General features: G+C 41.7%; 1 protein-coding gene across 1 annotated transcript in view; it reads right to left on the bottom strand.

Annotated features, from left to right (window-relative positions):
- The window catches only part of LOC311108006 (protein diaphanous homolog 2-like), a 589414-nt gene that overhangs the window by 114380 nt on the left and 454891 nt on the right, over positions 1-20143 (bottom strand). The window contains exon 25 of the mRNA XM_084150643.1: positions 18561-18685. Coding sequence (XP_084006769.1) covers positions 18561-18685 — 125 coding nt within the window. The remainder of the gene's footprint in view (positions 1-18560; positions 18686-20143) is intronic.

The raw sequence follows: 20143 nt of genomic DNA on the forward strand, positions 1-20143 counted from the left end.
CCAACAACCTGCCCGCTTGACCCCATCCCCTCCTCCCTTCTCCAGACCATCTCCGGTGACCTTCTCCCCTACCTCACCTCGCTGATCAACTCATCCTTGACCGCTGGCCATGTCCCTTCCGTCTTCAAGAGAGCGAGAGTTGCTCCCCTTCTCAAAAAACCAACACTCTACCCCACTGATGTCAACAACTACAGACCAGTATCCCTTCTTTCTTTTCTTTCCAAAACTATTGAGCGTGCCGTCTTTAGCCAACTCTCTTGCTATCTCTCTCAGAATGACCTTCTTGATCCAAACCAATCAGGTTTCAGGACTGGTCATTCAACTGAGACTGCTCTTCTCTGTGTCACGGAGACTCTCCGCACTGCTAAAGCTAACTCTCTCTCCTCTGCTCTTGTCCTTCTAGACCTGTCTGCTGCCTTTGATACTGTGAACCATCAGATCCTCCTCTCCACCCTCTCCGAGCTGGGCATCTCCGGCGCGGCTCACTCCTGGATTGCGTCCTACCTGACCGGTCGCTCCTACCAAGTGGCGTGGCGAGAAGCTGTCTCCGCACCACGTGCTCTCACCACTGGTGTCCCCCAGGGCTCAGTTCTAGGCCCTCTCCTTTTCTCCCTATACACCAAGTCACTTGGCTCTGTCATATCCTCACATGGCCTTTCCTATCATTGCTACGCTGACGATACACAACTAATCTTCTCCTTTCCCCCTTCTGATAACCAGGTGGCGAATCGCATCTCTGCATGTCTGGCAGACATATCAGTATGGATGACGGATCACCACCTCAAGCTGAACCCTGGCAAGACGGAGCTGCTCTTCCTCCCGGGGAAGGACTGCCCGTTCCATGATCTCGCCATCACGGTTGACAACTCCGCTGTGTCCTCCTCCCAGAGTGCGAAGAGCCTAGGCGTGACCCTGGACAACACCCTGTCGTTCTCCGCCAACATCAAGGCGGTGACCCGCTCCTGCAGGTTCATGCTCTACAACATTCGGAGAGTACGACCCTGCCTTACACAGGAAGCGGCACAGGTCCTAATCCAGGCACTTGTCATCTCCCGTCTGGACTACTGCAACTCGCTGTTGGCTGGCCTCCCTGCCTGTGCCATTAAACCCCTACAACTCATCCAGAATGCCGCAGCCCGTCTGGTGTTCAACCTTCCCAAGTTCTCTCACGTCACCCCCCTCCTCCGCACACTCCACTGGCTTCCAGTTGAAGCTCGCATCCGCTACAAGACCATGGTGCTTGCCTATGGAGCAGTGAGGGGAACGGCACCTCTGTACCTTCAGGCTCTGATCAGTCCCTACACCCAAACGAGGGCATTGCGTTCATCCACCTCTGGCCTGCTGGCTCCCCTTCCTCTGCGGAAGCATAGCTCCCGCTCAGCCCAGTCAAAACTGTTCGCTGCTCTGGCACCCCAATGGTGGAACAAGCTCCCTCACGACGCCAGGACAGCGGAGTCACTCACCACCTTCCGGAGACATTTGAAACCCCACCTCTTTAAGGAATACCTGGGATAGGATAAAGTGTTCCTTCTAACCCCCCCCCCCCCCCAAATTGTAAAGTGCTTATCCCACTGGCTATAGGGTGAACGCACCAATTTGTGAGTCGCTCTGGCTAAGAGCGTCTGCTAAATGACGTTAATGTGCCCTTGAGCAAGGCACTTAACCCTAATTGCTCCTGTAAGTCGCTCTGGATAAGAGCGTCTGCTAAATGACTAAAATGTAAATGTAAAAATGTCTGCACTGCAGTATTTGAGTCCCTGGCGGCGTAGTGTGTTACTGATGGTAGGCTTTGTTACTTTGGTCCCAGCTCTCTGCAAGTCATTCACTAGGTCCCCCCGTGTGGTTCTGGGATTTTTGCTCACCGTTCTTGTGACACTTTTGACCCCACAGGGTGAGATCTTGCGTGGAGCCCCAGATCGAGGGAGATTATCAGTGGTCTTGTATGTCTTCCATTTCCTAATAATTGCTCCCACAGTTGATTTCTTCAAACCAAGCTGCTTAACTATTGCAGATTCAGTCTTCCCAGCCTGGTGCAGGTCTACAATTTTGTTTCTGGTGTCCTTTGACAGCTCTTTGGTCTTGGCCATTGTGGAGTTTGGAGTGTGACTGTTTGAGGTTGTGGACAGGAGTCTTTTATACTGATAACAAGTTCAAACAGGTGCCATTAATACAGGTAACGAGTGGAGGACAGAGGAGCCTCTTAAAGAAGAAGTTACAGGTCTGTGAGAGCCAGAAATCTTGCTTGTTTGTAGGTGACCAAATACTTATTTTCTACCATAATTTGCAAATAAATTCATTAAAAATCCTACAATGTGATTTTCTGGATGTTTTTTTCTCAATTTGTCTGTCATAGTTGATGTGTACCTATGATGAAAATTACAGGCCTCTCTCATCTTTTTAAGTGGGAGAACTTGCACAATTGGTGGCTGACTAAATACAGTGGGGAGAACAAGTATTTGATACACTGCCCGATTTTGCAGGTTTTCCTACTTACAAAGCATGTAGAGGTCTGTAATTTTTATCATATGTACACTTCAACTGTGAGAGACAGAGTTTAAAACAAAAATTCCAGAAAATCACATTGTATGATTTTTAAGTAATTAATTTGCATTTTATTGCATGACATAAGTATTTGATCACCTACCAACCAGCAAGAATTCCGGCTCTCACAGACCTGTTAGTTTTTCTTTAAGAAGCCCTCCTGTTCTCCACTCATTACCTGTATTAACTGCACCTGTTTGAACTCGTTACCTGTATAAAAGACACCTGTCCACACACTCAATCAAACAGACTCCAACCTCTCCACAATGGCCAAGACCAGAGAGCTGTGTAAGGACATCAGGGATAAAATTGTAGACCTGCACAAGGCTAGGGTGGGCTACAGGACAATAGGCAAGCAGCTTGGTGAGAAGGCAACAAATGTTGGCGCAATTATTAGAAAATGGAAGAAGTTCAAGATGACGGTCAATCACCCTCGGTCTGGGGCTCCATGCAAGATCTCACCTCGTGGGGCATCAATGATCATGAGGAAGGTGAGGGATCAGCCCAGAACTACGCGGCAGGACCTGGTCAATGACCTGAAGAGAGCTGGGACCACAGTCTCAAAGAAAACCATTAGTAACACACTACGCCGTCATGGATTAAAATCCTGCAGCGCACGCAAGGTCGCCCTGCTCAAGCCAGCGCATGTCCAGGCCCGTCTGAAGTTTGCCAATGACCATCTGGATGATTCAGAGGAGGACTGGGAGAAGGTCATGTGGTCTGATGAGACAAAAATAGAGCTTTTTGATCTAAACTCCATTCGCCGTGTTTGGAGGAAGAAGAAGGATGAGTACAACCCCAAGAACACCATCCCAACCGTGAAGCATGGAGGTGGAAACATCATTCTTTGGGAATGCTTTTCTGGAAAGGGGACAGGACGACTGCACCGTATTGAGGGGAGGATGGATGGGGCCATGTATCGCGAGATCTTGGCCAACAACCTCCTTCCCTCAGTAAGAACATTGAAGATTGGTCATGGCTGGGTCTTCCAGCATGACAACAACCCAAAACACACAGCCAGGGCAACTAAGGAGTGGCTCCGTAAGAAGCATCTCAAGGTCCTGGAGTGGCCTAGCCAGTCTCCAGACCTGAACCCAATAGAACATATTTGGAGGGAGCTGAAAGTCCGTATTGCCCAGCGACAGCCCCGAAACCTGAAGGATCTGGAGAAGGTCTGTATGGAGGAGTGGGCCAAAATCCCTGCTGCAGTGTGTGCAAACCTGGTCAAGACCTACAGGAAACGTATGATCTCTGTAATTGCAAACAAAGGTTTCTGTACCAAATATTAAGTTCTGCTTTTCTGATGTATCAAATACTTATGTCATGCAATAAAATGCACATTAATTTCTTAAAAATCATACAATGTGATTTTCTGGATTTTTGTTTTAAATTCCGTCTCTCACAGTTGAAGTGTACATATGATAAAAATTACAGACCTCTACATGCTTTGTAAGTAGGAAAACCTGCAAAATCGGCAGTGTATCAAATACTTGTTCTCCCCACTGTACATATTTTATCAACTCAATGTGTGGCTGAGTTCAGCTCCCTCTAAACCACTCCCACGCCAAAGAATCAAGACACCGTTACATTCATCATCAATGGGTATTAATGTTGTGTTAAATACCATTCTAATCACCACAATACAAATACAGCCATCATCTCACCAAAGCATGGTCATTTGTTGTTGGTGGCATTGTTAGTCAAAATGGGTTCTGAAGAGGCAGCCATCGAGCTTCCCTCCCCTCATTAAGACATGTATCCTCCACCAAACCACACATCAAGGCAATCAAATATAATTATTATATTAGCATTATGCAAAATCATATCACACAAAACACATGGCTTTGGATGCCATTTCCCAGTAAACATTGGTGGATGACAGCAGCATAATCACATGCACAAGCTTTTCCCTTTGTGATTCCCTACCCCTCTTTATGACTATCATTATTAGAATGCCAATTATTATTGGAAATGTTGGCATATTTTGTTAATTCCGATCTACACTTATTAAAGCTTATTACAGTGGCTTGTGAAAGCATTCACCCCCCTTGGCATTTTTCCTATTTTGTTACCATACAACCTGGAATTAAAATGGAATTTTGGGGGGTTTGTATCATTTGATTTACACAACATGCCTACCACTACCCCCCCCCCCCCCCCATTTTTCAAGGCAAAACTGCTCCAGCTTCTTCAAGTTGGATGGGTTCCGCTGGTGTACAGCAATCTTTAAGTCATACCACAGATTCTCAATTGGATTGAGGTCTGGGCTTTGACTAGGCCATTCCAAGACATTTAAATGTTTCCCCTTAAACCACTCGAGTGTTGCTTTAGCAGTATGCTTAGGGTCATTGTCCTGCTGGAAGGTGAACATCCGTCCCAGTCTCAAATCTCTGGAAGACTGAAACAGGTTTCCCTCAAGAATTTCCCTGTATTTAGCGCAATCCATAACTCCTTCAATTCTGACCAGTTTCTGGCAATTGTACGGTGTACGGCTTAAAGTGGTCCTATGGACAGATACTCCAATCTCCACTGTGGAGCTTTGCAGCTCCTTCAGGGTTATCTTTGGTCACTTTGTTGCCTCGCTGATTAATGCCCTCCTTGCCTGGTCCGTACGTTTTGGTGGGCGACCCTCTCTTGGAAGGTTTGTTGTGGTGCTATATTCTTTCAATTTTTTAATAATGTATTTAATGGTGCTCCGTGGGATGTTCAACGTTTTTTTTATAACCCAACCCTGATCTGTACTTCTCCACAACTTTGTCCCTGACCTGTTTGGAGAGCTCCTTGGTCTTCATGGTGCCACTTGCTTGGTGGTGCCCCTTGCTTAGTGGTGTTGCAGACTCTGGGGCCTTTCAGAACAGGTGTATATATATACTGAGATCATGTGGCACTTAGATTGCACACAGGTGGACTTTATTTAACTAACTATGTGACTTCTGAAGGTAATTGGTTGCACCAGATCTTATTTACAGGCTTCATAGCAAAGGAGGTGAATACATATGCACATACCACTTTTCCGTTATTTTTTTCATTTCACTTCACCAATTTTGACTATTTTGTGTATGTCCATTACATGAAATCCATTTAAATTACAGGTTGTAATGCAACAAAATAGGAAAAAAGCCAAGGGGGATGAATACTTTTGCAAGGCACTCTATGTCACTTTTTGGGCGACCCGACCAAATTCACATAGAAATGTGAGTTATAGATATGTCATTCTCATTGACAGCAAGTCTAAGACGCGGTATATCTGTTCTATGTGTGCTATTTCTATGCTTTCCATTCTTAAGTTTTGTTTTTGCTTATTTTATTTTTGGTTTGGTACACCAGTTTCAAACAGCTGAAAATACAATATTTTTGGTTATGGAAAACATATTTCACAGCAGTTTAGATGGACAACGATTCTCTACATTGTACTTGCTTGTTTTGTCACATACAATGACATTAGGCAAACTATTAAAATTTTAACAACCAGGAAATGGCAGAGCAATTTCTGCATAGTGCACCTTTAAAGTTAGTTAATTAAAATTGTAACATCTCCTGTGAAACATAGTGAATGAAACTTGTTTCTGCAAGATGGCTGTCGCTATAGTGTCTATGTTGAGACAATACTAAGTAAAGACACTAGCCTACCAGAAACCGGATAGCCACAGAGGGGTAACGAGTTATGTTGGGTTTTTTTAAACTTATTTTTTCCCACTCTTCTAATTATTTACTTTGATTTGAGTTTGTGAGTTTCTTCTTAATTAAAAAGCTTCAGTGCTTATCTGTGCTGCAAATAGGAATTAATTGGCCACACAATTTACAGTGAATTTCATTAAAAAAGGAGAACACTTACAGAAAGAGCACATTGGTGAGATAAACATTGTACTGAAAATGCCACCACAATCTGTTGACCTGGTTTCCTACTATGAGGAAGTACAAACGTAAACAAATTAGCTGGATTATAACAGTGTATTACATTTTGGTAATGAAACACATTATATTTAATTATCATCCATAATGGCTTTAGGTATATTTGTTGAGTTTCCATCTTGACAGCGTAGCTAAATCATTAAAGGAGACTTACCTATGAAGTAATTTAATACCAGTCATCTTTTGTTTACGAATTAGTATGAATTTAAGGAACAACATCTTAGTTATAAAAGGGAATATAGCTCTCAGTTAAGCAATAGCACTCTTATTTTTATTTTGATATCTTCTAGTTTTTTATATTAAAAAACATATATATATATATATATATTTTTTTTTTTTTAAGGGGGTAGATCAGCTTTACTATTGCAACTTCCATTAATGTAATTGTCTGCATCACTTCCAATCCCCCATATGTTTTTTCCCTCCCCTAATTGGAGTAAACTAGAGAACAACAACACTTAGGCCTCTACCTCCAGCTTATACATACTATATACATTTTATGGACACAGTCAATTTTACAATAATTGTATTTTCTTTGTTTTTACTCCTTAACTTCCGCTACCCTCAACATCTCTGATCATTTTCATGATGTCCATCCAGTTTGCTTCTATATGCCATATCCCCCAAACTGTGCTTTTTCACAAAAGTTCCCAACCTATATACTTATTATGGACACAGTTTGTTTTACATTTGTTATTTTGTTGTTATTAGTTGGTATTAGTCCCTATCTTCAGCTCCATTCAATCCCTCCCATATATCTCTTAAAACCATCCATATTGGATTTCTACTTGCCATATATCTCAACTGTACTGTGATGTTTCACAAAAGTTCTGAACCCTTCTATTCTGAACCCTACACTTCATTGTTTCTACAGATTGTAAATTGAAAATAAACATTTTTGCTAAAAGTATTATTATATTATTGATCAATTGACTATGACTTTTCAGATCACCCAGTAGTGCTATCTGCAGGGTTAGCTCCAGGTAAATATTGCAATCCTTCAGCCATTCCTGGACCTGCGACCATAAACACGCTACAAATGGACCGTACCAAAACAAATGATCTAATGATTCTGTATCTTAGTAGCAAAATCTGCAGAGCTGGGAAGATTGTATCCCCCATATCAATAACATTCTATTGGTAGCAATAATTTTGTATAATAATTTAAATAGAAAAATTCTAAGTTTTGAATCTGGTGTTGTTTTGCATATCAGTTCATAAACCATTTGCCATGGAATCGGTACGTCAAAAATCTCTTCCCAACTATTTTGCAATCTATATGGGATGGCTGTCAATCCTTTGGTCCTTAAATGAAACTGATATACTTTTTTATTTGTCACAATTTTCTTTAACCAATTATGGTCTTTAATGCAGGGCCGACAGACAAGTTCCTTACCTTTTCCCCCTTCCACTTTCATCTTCCATTTTTGCGGTAATGCTGCAATTATTTGGTTGTAATTTTGGGTAGAGCAGACATTTCCATATGTTCTTGTTAGCTGCATGTGCGACATAATTCCATCAGTTCTACCTATGATATCATTTACGAAGATTATACCTTTTTTTTTTTTTTATCAATTAGTATATTTGAGTTTATCCACAATATTTGTTGCATTATTTCTGGAGGATTAAATTGAAATTGCAACCAACTTTCTATGGCTTGTTTTAGAAATAGTGATATTTGAGATATTATTTCCTTTTCAAATAACTGAAAGTGAAAGGTTGTAATCTGAATAAAGGGAAAAAAGCCATTATTGAACATGGGGTGAGACAATCTTACTAATTTGCTAGAGAACCAGTTTGGATTTAAGTATAACTTTTGTATGACTGAAGCTTTTAGTGATAGTTCTAACGCTTTCATATTTAATAATTTCTGTCCTCCGAATTCATATTCATTATATAGATAGGCCCATTTAATTTTGTCTGGCTTGCCGTTCCAAATAAAATGGAATCTTTTTTTCTCATATAATTTAACAAATTGTTCACTAGGCGTAGGCAAGACCATAAGCAAATAGGTAAACTGGGATAATACTAAAGAGTTAATCAGGGTGATTTATCCAAAAATAGTTCCTTTCCATGGTAGCAAGATCTTATCTATTTTTGCAAACTTTCTATTAAAATGTATTGGAGTGAGATCACATTATCGATGGATCTGATTTTAATAGCTAACATTTCGATGGCCATAATAAATAGATATGCCGATAGTGGACAACCTTATTTTACTCCTCTTGACAGTTTCAAACTTTCTGAGAAATAGCCATTATTTACTATTTTACACTGAGGGTTACTATACATGATTTTAACCCATTTTATAAGAGATTCTCCAAAATGGAAATGCTCCAGGCATTTATATGTACACTCCAGTCATACTTTATCAAAAGCCTTTTCAAAGACAGCGGGCCTGGTTTCCCAGATTTTTCATACTGTTCTATTGTTTCCAGTACGTGCCTTATATTATCTCCAATGTATCGTCCATGTAAAAAACCTGTCTTATTAGAATGAATAATGTCCGACAATACCGTTTTAATTCTATGCGCTATACATTTTGCTAGGATTTTTGCATCACAACACTGAAGTGTAAGGGGCCTCCAATTTTTTAAATGGACTGGATCTTAATATTTTCCACTTGTATCCTGTTTCAGTAATGATGAAATCAGACCTTCTTCTTGAGTGTCTGATAATCTACCATTTACATAGGAGTGGTTAAAACATGCAGATAACGGTCCTCTGAGTATATCAGAAAAGGTTTGGTATACCTCAACTGGTATGCCATCCAACCCTGGAGTTTTCCCAGACTTAAAGTCTTTAATTGCATCCAGAAGTTCCTCCTCTGTAATTTCACCTTCACATGAGTGGCTCAAGAAGAAGCACATTAAGGTCCTGGAGTGGCCTAGCCAGTCTCCAGACCTTAATCCCATAGAAAATCTGTGGAGGGAGCTGAAGGTTCGAGTTGCCAAACGTCAGCCTCGAAACCTTAATGACTTGGAGAAGATCTGCAAAGAGGAGTGGAGCAAAATCCCTCCTGAGATGTGTGCAAACCTGGTGGCCAACTACAAGAAACGTCTCACCTCTGTGATTGCCAACAAGGGTTTTGCCACCAAGTACTAAGTCATGTTTTGCAGAGGGGTCAAATACTTATTTCCCTCATTAAAATGCAAATCAATTTATAACATTTTTTACATGCATTTTTTTATTATTTTTTGTAATTTTTATTCTGTCTCTCACTGTTCAAATAAACCTACAATTAAAATGATAGACTGATCATGTCTTTGTCAGTGGGCAAACGTACAAAATCAGCAGGGGATCAAATACAGTTTTCCCTCACTGTATACAGGTAACTGCCAAAATAACGGAAACACTTTAGTAAATGAGGGATACAAAGTACACTGAACAAAACTATAGACACAAGTTTTGATCCCATGTTTCATAAACTGAAAGATCCCAGAAATGGTTAAAACACACAAAAAGCTTATTTCTCTCAAATTTTGTGCACAAATTTGTTTACATCCCTGTTAGTGAGCATTTCTCCTTTGCCAAGATAATCCATCCACCTGACAGGTGTGGCATATCAAGAAGCTTATTAAACAGCATGATCATTACACAGGTGCACCTTGTGCTGGGGACAATAAAAGGCCACTAAAATGTGCAGTTTTGTCACACAACACAATGCCACAGATGTCTCAAGTTTTGAGGGAGTGTACAACTGGCATGCTGATGGCAGTAATGTCCACCAGAGCTGTTGTTCATTTCTCTACCATAAGCCGCCTCCAACGTCATTTTAGAGAATTTGGCAGTATGTCCAACCGGACTCATAACCGCAGACCACGTGTATGGTGTCGTGTGGGCGAGCAGTATGCTGATGTCAACGTTGTGAACAGAGTGCCCCATGGTAGCGGTGGGGTTATGGTATGGGCAGGAATAAGCTACAGACAACGAACACAATTGCATTTTACTGTATCTATGGCAATTTGAATGCACAGAGATACCGTGACGAGATCCTAAGGCCCATTGTCATGCCATTCATCCACCGCCATCACCTCATGTTTCAGCATGATAATGCATGGCCCCATGTCTGAAGAATCTGTACACAGTTCCTGGAAGCTGAAAATGTCCCAGTTCTTCCATGGCCTGCATACTCACCAGATATGTCACCCATTGAGCATGTCTGGGATGCTCTGGATCGACGTGTATGACAGTGTGTTCCAGTTTCCGCCAATATCCAGCAACTTTGTACAACCATTGATTTTGAAATTGTTGCATGTTGTGTTTATATTTTTGTTCAATGTATATTGAAAGCAGGTGCTTCCACACAGGTCTGTTTCCTGATTTAATTAAGCAATTAACATCCCATCATGCTTAGGGTCATGCATAACAATGCTGGGCAGGCCATTATTGTGGCCATTATTTTGGCTACCATGGCTATGCCCCCATAGAATGGCAATGCCACCATCCACAGGGCAGAGTGGTCACTGAATGTTTTGATGAGCATGAAAACGATGCAAACCATATGCCTTGGCCGTCTCAGTCACCAGATCTCAACCCAATTGAACACTTATGGGAGATGCTGGATCCTGAGACAGCATTTTCCACCACCATCAACAAAACATCAAGTTATGGAATTTCTTGTGGAAGAATGGTGTTGCATCCCTCCAATCGAGTTCTAGACTTTATTTTTGCAGTTGCATCCCTCCAATATATTGTTGCAGGTACAATATGGGGGAGGTAATCAATTATGTGTATATAACATTCTATGACAACAAATACTTTGCGTGGGAAGACAATGCAATTAATCTGTTGGCATGTTCTGCTATTTAAATACATTTGTAAAAACACATTGAACACGATTGTACTTGCAAGGAGTTACTGTAGCTAAGAACTGACAGTTTTAGCAGTAAACTTACTTCTATACAGCGCATAGCTAAAGTAGTGCATTATCGCCCCACGTGACCAGAGCACAGCTACAGGTCTTAATGTGTCAGGGGCTTTAAAAATGACACCAGCTGATTTCAACTTCTCGGGTCCCTAGGGACCTGAAAGGTTAAGATAACTATCAGCAGGCTGAATTATGTAGTCGAGTACCGCGGCGGGAGATCTATTAAGACAGGGGCTGCCCATCCATCAACGCTCAGTCCGGCCTCTCATCGTCGCGGCGACCCACCTCTCTCCCATTAACAGCCCAGTATCCATGGTATCCACAGTCCCTATAGGTTGTCCCTCCCCCAGTGTCCTACTTCATCATATCCACCAGTCATAGATCTGTACAGGGGGGTCTGGGATCACCCAAGCCTCTCCAGTGAATTAGGGCCCCCCAGGGGCCAATGCCTCTATTCCCAGCCTTAGTGGGCTCTCATTAAATCTGATAGATAGAGATCACTAAACTGCTGAACAAACACCCCATTCAGTCATTTGCATACATTACAGTAATGGAAGGAGAAAAATGTATCAATAAAGCTAAATGAAGTACCTCCGCCGGGCTGTTTGTGAGGCCAACAAGTATAAGGAATGGGGCCAGGCTGTCTTCTTCAGTAGATAACGACTGTAGATATGAACTGGTAAATGCATCAGTTTGAAAGCTGACTACGACAAGTGAATTCATTTATATGAGAAATGTATATATAGATATTCTAATTGAACTTTGCAAGAAGTCAAGTTGAGTTCTATCTCATAAAAGGCATCACAAAGCCATGTTCAATTAATTAGAAACATTTAATATAATTGTATTCATTATAAAAACAATAATAACCTGAAGATGTAATTAAAGTTGTGCTGTTTTAAGACATTTATTGTTACCTTTTAAAACCTACAGTACCAGTCAAAAGCTTGTACACACCTACTCATTCAAGGGGTTTCCTTTATTTTTACTATTTTTTACATTGTAGAATAATAGTGAAGACATCAAAACTATGAAATAACACATATGGAATCATGTAGTAACCAAAAAAGTATTAGACACATCAACATATATTTTATATTTGAGATTCATCAAATAGCCACCCTTTGCCTTGATGACAGCTTTGCAAACTCTTGGCATTCTCTCAACCAGCTTCATGAGATAGTAACCTGGAATGCATTTCAATTAAAAGTTAAAGCATGTAATTTATTTCCTTCTTAATGCGTTTGAGCCAATCAGTTGTGTTGTGACAAGGTAGGGGGGTATACAGAAGATAGCCCTATTTGGTAAAAGACCAAGTCCATATTATGGCAAGGACAGCTCAAACAAGCAAAGAGAAATGACAGTCCGTCATTACTTTAAGACATGAAGGTCAGTCAATACGGAAAATTTCAAGAACTTTGAAAGTTCCTTCAACCATCAAGCACTATGATGAAACTGGCTCTCATGAGGACCGCCACAGGAAAGGAAGACCCAGAGTTACCTCTGCTGCAGAGGATAAGTTCATTAGAGTTACAAGCCTCAGAAATTGCAGCCCAAATAAATGCTTCCCCGAGTTCAAGTCACAGACACATCTCAACATCAACTGTTCAGAGGGGATTGTGTGAATCAGGCATTCATGGTCAAATTGCTGCAAAGAAACCACCACTAAAGGACACCAATAATAAGAAGAGACCTGCTTGGGCCAAGAAACATTAGCAATGGACATTAGACTGGTGGAAATGTGTCCTTTGGTCTGGAGTCCAAATTTAAGATTTTTGGTTCCAACCACCATGTCTTTGTGAGACGCGGTGTGGGTGAACGGATGATCTCCACATGTGTAGTTCCCACCGTAAAGCACGGAGGAGGAGGTGTGATGGTGCTTTGCTGGTGACACTGTCTGTGATTAATGTATAATTCAAGGCACACTTAACCAGCATGGCTACCACAGCATTCTGCAGCGATACGCCATCCCATCTGGTTTGGCATAGTGGGACTATCATTTGTTTTTCAACAGTACAATGATCCAACAGAACTCCAGGCTGTGTAAGGGCTATTTGACCAAGAAGGAGAGTGATGGAGTGCTGCATCAGATGACCTGGCCTCCACAATCCCCCCGACCTCAACCCAATTGAGATGGTTTGGGATGAGTCGGATGGCAGAGTGAAGGAAAAGCAGCCAACAAGTGCTCAGCATATTTGGGAACTCCTTCAAAACTGTCGGAAAAGCATTCCAGGTGAAGCCGATTGAGAGAATGACAAGAATGTGCAAAGCTGTCATCAAGGCAAAGGGTGGCTATTTGAAGAATCTCAAATATAAAATATATTTTGATTTGTTTAACACTTTTTATGTTACTACATGATTCCATATGTGTTATTTCATAGTTTCGATGTCTTCACTATTATTATGCAATGTAAAAAATAGTAAAAATAAAGAAAAACCCTTGAATGAGTAGGTGTTTCCAAACTTTTGACTGGTAGTGTAACTAGGAAACAACTAGTAGTGTAACTAGGAAACGACCCATGTGACTACACAGTGATCTGTGAGTCAAGTATGGAAAGTAGCTGGTGTTAGCAAGACTAGACAACAGCTGCAAGTCTTAGAAAAAATGCCAAAGAGACTGTCAAACACAAGCACACACACTCATACACACACACACACGCACGCACGTACACACACACATACATACACACACGCACATACACACCCACACACACACACATACACGTACACACACGCACACTTACACACACACACACATACACACACACACACACACACACACACACACACATGCACGTACACACTCGCACCCACGCACACACACACACACACACACACGCATGCACGTACACACACACACACTTCCTCATTCATCAATGTGCTCTACAGCAAAAACTTTTTACAGTGTTGCTCAACCATCAAATGCATGACTTTTGCTGCTGCTTTTGTTGTTGTTGTTTCATATGTCATGTTTCAAGGCATCAGCATCCTTTAATCCCAGTAAGAAGTTTAAAAAGGTATGTCAGATTTGGCTGGTTTATCTTTACAAAAGGAAATGTCAAACCAAAAACATATGGTAGGGAATATTTCAAACTGTCAGTTTCACACACCCTAAACTGTGTTACACGGATTACCGTTATCTAAGCCAAAGGCAATATAAAATATAGCACTACAAACCTGGGAAAATCAAGCATTGTGTCTTTCATCTCTTTATCTAACATGTTTTCACTTCCCTCTGTTACCTTTGGGCACAACTATAATTCTGATATATGCACACACACACACACACACACACACACACACACACACACACATTATTATTCTTTAGTTGTATTGTTTTGTGTGTGTCTCTAGTTGCAGGTAAAACATTTGTTACATGCAACATCTGTCTATGTTAATGTTTAAAATGTATGTAAATTGTAAATTGTTCTTGTCTGTATTGTCTTTTTCATTATGTGTCGGACCCCAAAAAGACTAGCTGTCGCCAAATCATGAATCATATCATCAAAAGAGCACAGAAATAATGTGCTGGTCATGTTAATGTTAAGATTCAAAGAAAAGAGAAGATAGTAGGATGATTCAAGGCAAAACCAACTTATACCCTTTCACAGTTCAACATCATCAAACAATCAAATGTATTTATAAAGTCCTTTTTACATCAGCAGATGTCACAAAATGCTTACACAGAAACCCAGCCAAAAACCCCAAACAGCAAGCAATGCAGATGTAGAAGCACAAATGGTAAGGAAAAAACTGAAGGGACGTGAAGCATTCAACATGCCTGGAGAAGTGGATCCAGAGTGGATCCTACAATACAAAGAAATTCACCTCCGAACACACAGCATATTTTATTTAGAAACCTTGCGAATTACCCTTGATGCCTAATCATGTGAATTGATTCGAGCGGGGTCACGGAAGATCCATGTTTACCAAACACCTTGTTATTTTGACTAGCATATTAACTGCATTTCTTCATTACCCAGAAAAAGGTTACACGCAGGTCAAACTCACTCTAGTGAGTGAGAGAGAGAGAGAGGTGTTTGCTAAAGGGGAGAGACAGACACAGAGAGAGGTGATTTCTAACGGGGAGAGACAGAGACACAGAGAGAGGTGATTTCTAACGGGGAGAGACAGAGACACAGAGAGAGGTGTTTGCTAACGAGGAGAGACCGAGACGCAGAGAGAGGTGTTTGCTAACGAGGAGAGACCGAGACGCAGAGAGAGGTGTTTGCTAATGGTAGAGACAGAGACACAGACAGCAGGAGAGAGGTCTAATAGACACCGATATGCTCTCCTCCTTACCATTTGAATCAACTCGACTCCCCTCATCGATCGTGGGCGCCCCAAAGGGACAGTAAAACAGCTTTCTGACTTTCTTTAGTGAGGTAAGAATGCCTACTCCGTCATGCACAAAGGAGTGAGTGTAGCCGTGTCACCCACAACCTGGCTGAACACAGAGTGGAAGGAGGTTGGAAGGCTACAAAATGGAGGTAAGAAAACAATTTTCAAATGTTTTCCTCTCTTAGATTTTTTCACAATGAGGCAGTAACTAAAATTGGTTCGGCCAAATGCGACTGAGGCTCCATTTCGGCTCTGATGAAAGATCAGGTGTGACGGGGAGGTGGGAGGAAGTGGGATGTTTCCAGTCATGGCCATGCAGCTTCTCTCCCTCTCTCCCTCTCTCTGGGGACACGATCCAGACAGTGAGGGGGAGCACTGCTGCAGTATATCTGCAGTTCTCCATTTCCTCTCAGTCAAGCTCACATCCTCCAAGGAGCCCCAGAATCGATACTGCCATCAGGGGCCCTGAGCTGCCTTTCCTGCCTGTTTTGGTTCAGAGCTGCAGGGGTGGTCTTTGCCGAAGCCTCTATTTTTTACATATTAAAGAATTACACAGATTAAATGCACCTCTTTGACTAGGAGCAGATTGCTAATGTGTTAGGCAGCTATTACTCTTATGTCAGCCAAAGCTAGAAAAAATTGAGCAAGCTAACAAAGAGCTCAAATTAAGGTTAAACACTTTCTTAAAGGGATTCTCCAGTGATTTTGTGTACTTTTTAGCCAGCAGTTCTGAAAGTGGTGCCCATGAGCCAAAAGGGGTCTGCATACTAATGTCAAATATGTGCAGATACAGTGGCTTGCGAAAGCATTCACCCCCCTTGGCATTTTTCCTATTTTGTTGCCTTACAACCTGGAATTAAAATAGATTTTTTGGGGGTTTGAATCATTTGATTTACACAACATGCCTACTACTTTAAAGATGCAAAATAAAAAAATGTGTGAAACAAACAAGAAATAAGACAAAAAAACAGATAACTTGAGCGTGCATAACTATTCACCCATAACTATTTTCTTGGGTTATAAAAAAATATCAGAAACTTTGAACATCCCACAGAGCACCATTAAATCCATTATTAAAAAATGGAAAGAATATGTCCATTGGACCACTTTAAGCCATACACTCCACAGAGCTGGGCTTTACTTCTGTAAAGCCCAGCTCTGTGGAGTGTATGGCTTAAAGTGGTCCAATGGACATATTCTTTCTATTTTTTAATAATGGATTTAATGGTGCTCTGTGGGATGTTCAAAGTTTCTGATATTTTTTTATAACCCAACCCTGATCTGTACTTCTCCACAACTTTGTCCCTGACCTGTTTGGAGAGCCCCTTTGTCTTCATGGTTCTGCTTGCTTGCTTGTTGGTGCCCCTTGCTTAGTGGTGTTGCAGACTCTGGGGCCTTTCGGAACAGGTGTATTATACTGAGATCATGTGGCACTTAGATTGCACACAGGTGGACTTTATTTAACTAACTATGTGACTTCTGAAGGTAATTGGTTGCACCAGAACCTATTTAGGGGCTTCATAGCAAAGGGGGTGAATACATATGCACACACCACTTTTCCGTTATTTATTTTTTTAAATTGTTGTAAACAAGTTATTTTTTTCATTTCACTTCACCAATTTGGACTATTTTGTGTATGTCCATTACATGAAATCAAAATAAAAATCAATTTAAATTACAGGTTGTAATACAACAAAATAGGAAAAACGCCAAGGGGGGTGAATACTTTTGCAAGGCACTGTATGTGCACCACTTCATTGCTCTCTCTCTCTGCTCTGGTGTGGGTGCATCATGTCATCTTGCTAGCTGTCACACATATAGCGAGGGGCTGAAGCGCATGGTCAAATTGTTAGGGGGTTGGCCCACGTGGGGGAAAATGTAGTGAAAATGGCACAGCACAGCTTCCAGAAAAACAGTTGCTTTCAAACTAGGGATTTGCTGGCAAATTTAGGTAAGAAACTAATTCTGCTCATAGATTATGCATGTATGAACCTTACATTGACACATCCAGCCCAAAGCGGGAGGTTTAAAAAATACTTAGTAGCAGCTAAAGTTCTGGAACATGTCTTCAAGTGTGAGTGTTGAACATATGGAATGACTCCAGAATTGATGAATTACCCTTGAATGATTCTTGCTTTCCCTTAATAAATGTCGTAACTCACACCGAGAGACAGAGGGCGCGGGAATTCTGTCTGTTTTACTGCACATATATTTATAGGAGGTATCATAGCCCCTAGCTATTGACATCTGAGTTGGTTTCAACCAATGAGACTCTATATACTGTAGTGTGTATAGGTGCCAGATATCTAGACAAACCTTTGCTGTCGAGGCGCCTTCCTCCTTAAAATGGAGTCTGAAAAGTCCTCAGGCATCACTAATTTGATTCGAGAGCCGAACCGCTTGAGTTTAAGTGAAAACACTCTGTTATCGGAACGAGAGAGGAGCCGCAAAAGGTGATAGTCCACAGAAAGTCTATGTGGAGAGGCCTGTGGCCGGTCGGGAGATGAAATCAGGAGGTGGGCGATAAGTCCGCGTGGGGGAACGAGCCCTCATTAGAGTCCCCGAAGGGGAGGCAGTGGTGGAGCGACGGTACAAAATAGCTCCAGGCCTGAACTCTCTCTGGGGAGCGTTGGGGAGAGGAGGAGGAGATCTGATAAACATCTCACTAGTGGCAAGGCAGCCATATCCATGCCTTTAAGCCCACGGGTGCCACAAGTCACACTTATGTCCTTTAACTACTCTTTCCTGCCCAGGAGAACACAAACACAGCACAGTCTCTCTGGTGGACAATCCACAGGCACCCAATGGCCAAAATATGTCTAGCATGGCTTTCTACTTCAGCGATAGGTTCAATTAACATAATGTGAGGAATCAATAAAAAACATGAAAAGGATATGGACAATTTTTCCACAAACTTATCCTTTTCGTCGTCCGTCTTGGGGAAGTTCTCAATGTCATTTTCTAGCCTCTGGATGTTTCGCTCCATGGTGCTGAGACTGCTCTTCAGGATCTCGGCAGAAACTGGAGAAAGAGACATGTCATTAGTATTCTGTAACATAATAAACAACATAAATTAAAATAGTTTTCAATACACTGTATATGAACTGAATCTCTCTAAATATGAATATCTCTTTGATTTAGATTGTTCCAATCAGCGTTGTTTGCTAATGTTAGGCTGAGGTTAGGTTGAGGTTAGACTGATGTTAGGTCGAGGTTAGGCTGAGGTTAGGCTGAGTTTAGGCCAATGTTATGATGAGGTTAGGCTGAATTTAGGCTGATGTTAGGCTGATGTTATGAGGATGTTAGGCTGAGGTTAGGCTGAGGTTAGGCAGAGGTTAGGCTGATGTTAGGATTTGATCACTCAATTTTTTTCTGAGTTTGATCACTCCATAAGCTTCATCTTGTATCAGCACTACATTATGTGTGGCCTGGAAGGCCAGTGTGTGTCTGTGATAGAGGGGCTGGAGCTCATTAATCAGTCTGCAATCACTCTATACAAAGTTCCTTTAGACTCTTACTATTCAGATCAACCCTTTCAAGTGGGGGCTTCAAAGACATGTGCGTGTCTTAGGGGATCAGACAGGACAGGAGCGTAGTTACAGGTGTCATGTTAGGCCTGCTGTATGGGCTTTAGCGTTGTTGATACACACACACTTCTGACTATGACTCCACGGTGTGTGAACTGGTCGCAGGCAAAGATATGGGTCAATGCTCCGGCCACTGACTGATGTCAGTCCTGTTTTGTCTGGGTCTGCATTACAGAGTGGACACTACCAAGAGGTTACGCCAGGTTACCTGAAGACAGATACAACTTTTACAGGCTTTTTATCAGACAGACTTCTACTATTTATCAAGAGTCCTCCTCTAGACTGAACAGATAGATTACATAATAGTGCCTGATAGTTAAACAATCTGACTTCTATGGAGTTACAGTGGATTGGGCTGTGGTAAGGCTCAGATTGCACAGCCGGGCAAATGGAAAAGAAGATCAAAGTCCAGGATGTTAAAAGTATCCTCCTTAATGAACGTGCTTCCATCTTGACTAGTTCAAAGCCTTCTGATGCCATTTAGATAAACCTTCACATTTCAAATCAAGCCTCTGCGTTTAATTTCCAATGGCTTTTTGAACTCGCCTGTCTCTATCGCACTCAAATCTTCAATAATAAAACCCTGCTTCAAAGCATATCTCAACAATGTACCTGTCTTGCAATGTCCCCCCCACCACATTTCATACTCAATAGCTTTTTCAGCCTACCTTGTCTAGCCTATATGAGCCACAGAATATTCTGCAATAAAATCATGTCTCTCATTGCATCTTCTACATGTATTGCCATGAGGCATACATGATGGGAGGGCATGTCAGGATTCACCACCAGGCCACCACCATTTATGTTTCCCAACCCAACCAATGAGCTGTGCTGAGGCTATCAGGGCTCTCAGTGACACCCGAGCAGCCTTGCTTTACAGAGACACTCTACA

Source organism: Coregonus lavaretus (assembly GCF_964263955.1).
Source record: "Coregonus lavaretus genome assembly, chromosome: 32".
In the NCBI taxonomy this organism is placed as follows: domain Eukaryota; kingdom Metazoa; phylum Chordata; class Actinopteri; order Salmoniformes; family Salmonidae; genus Coregonus; species Coregonus lavaretus.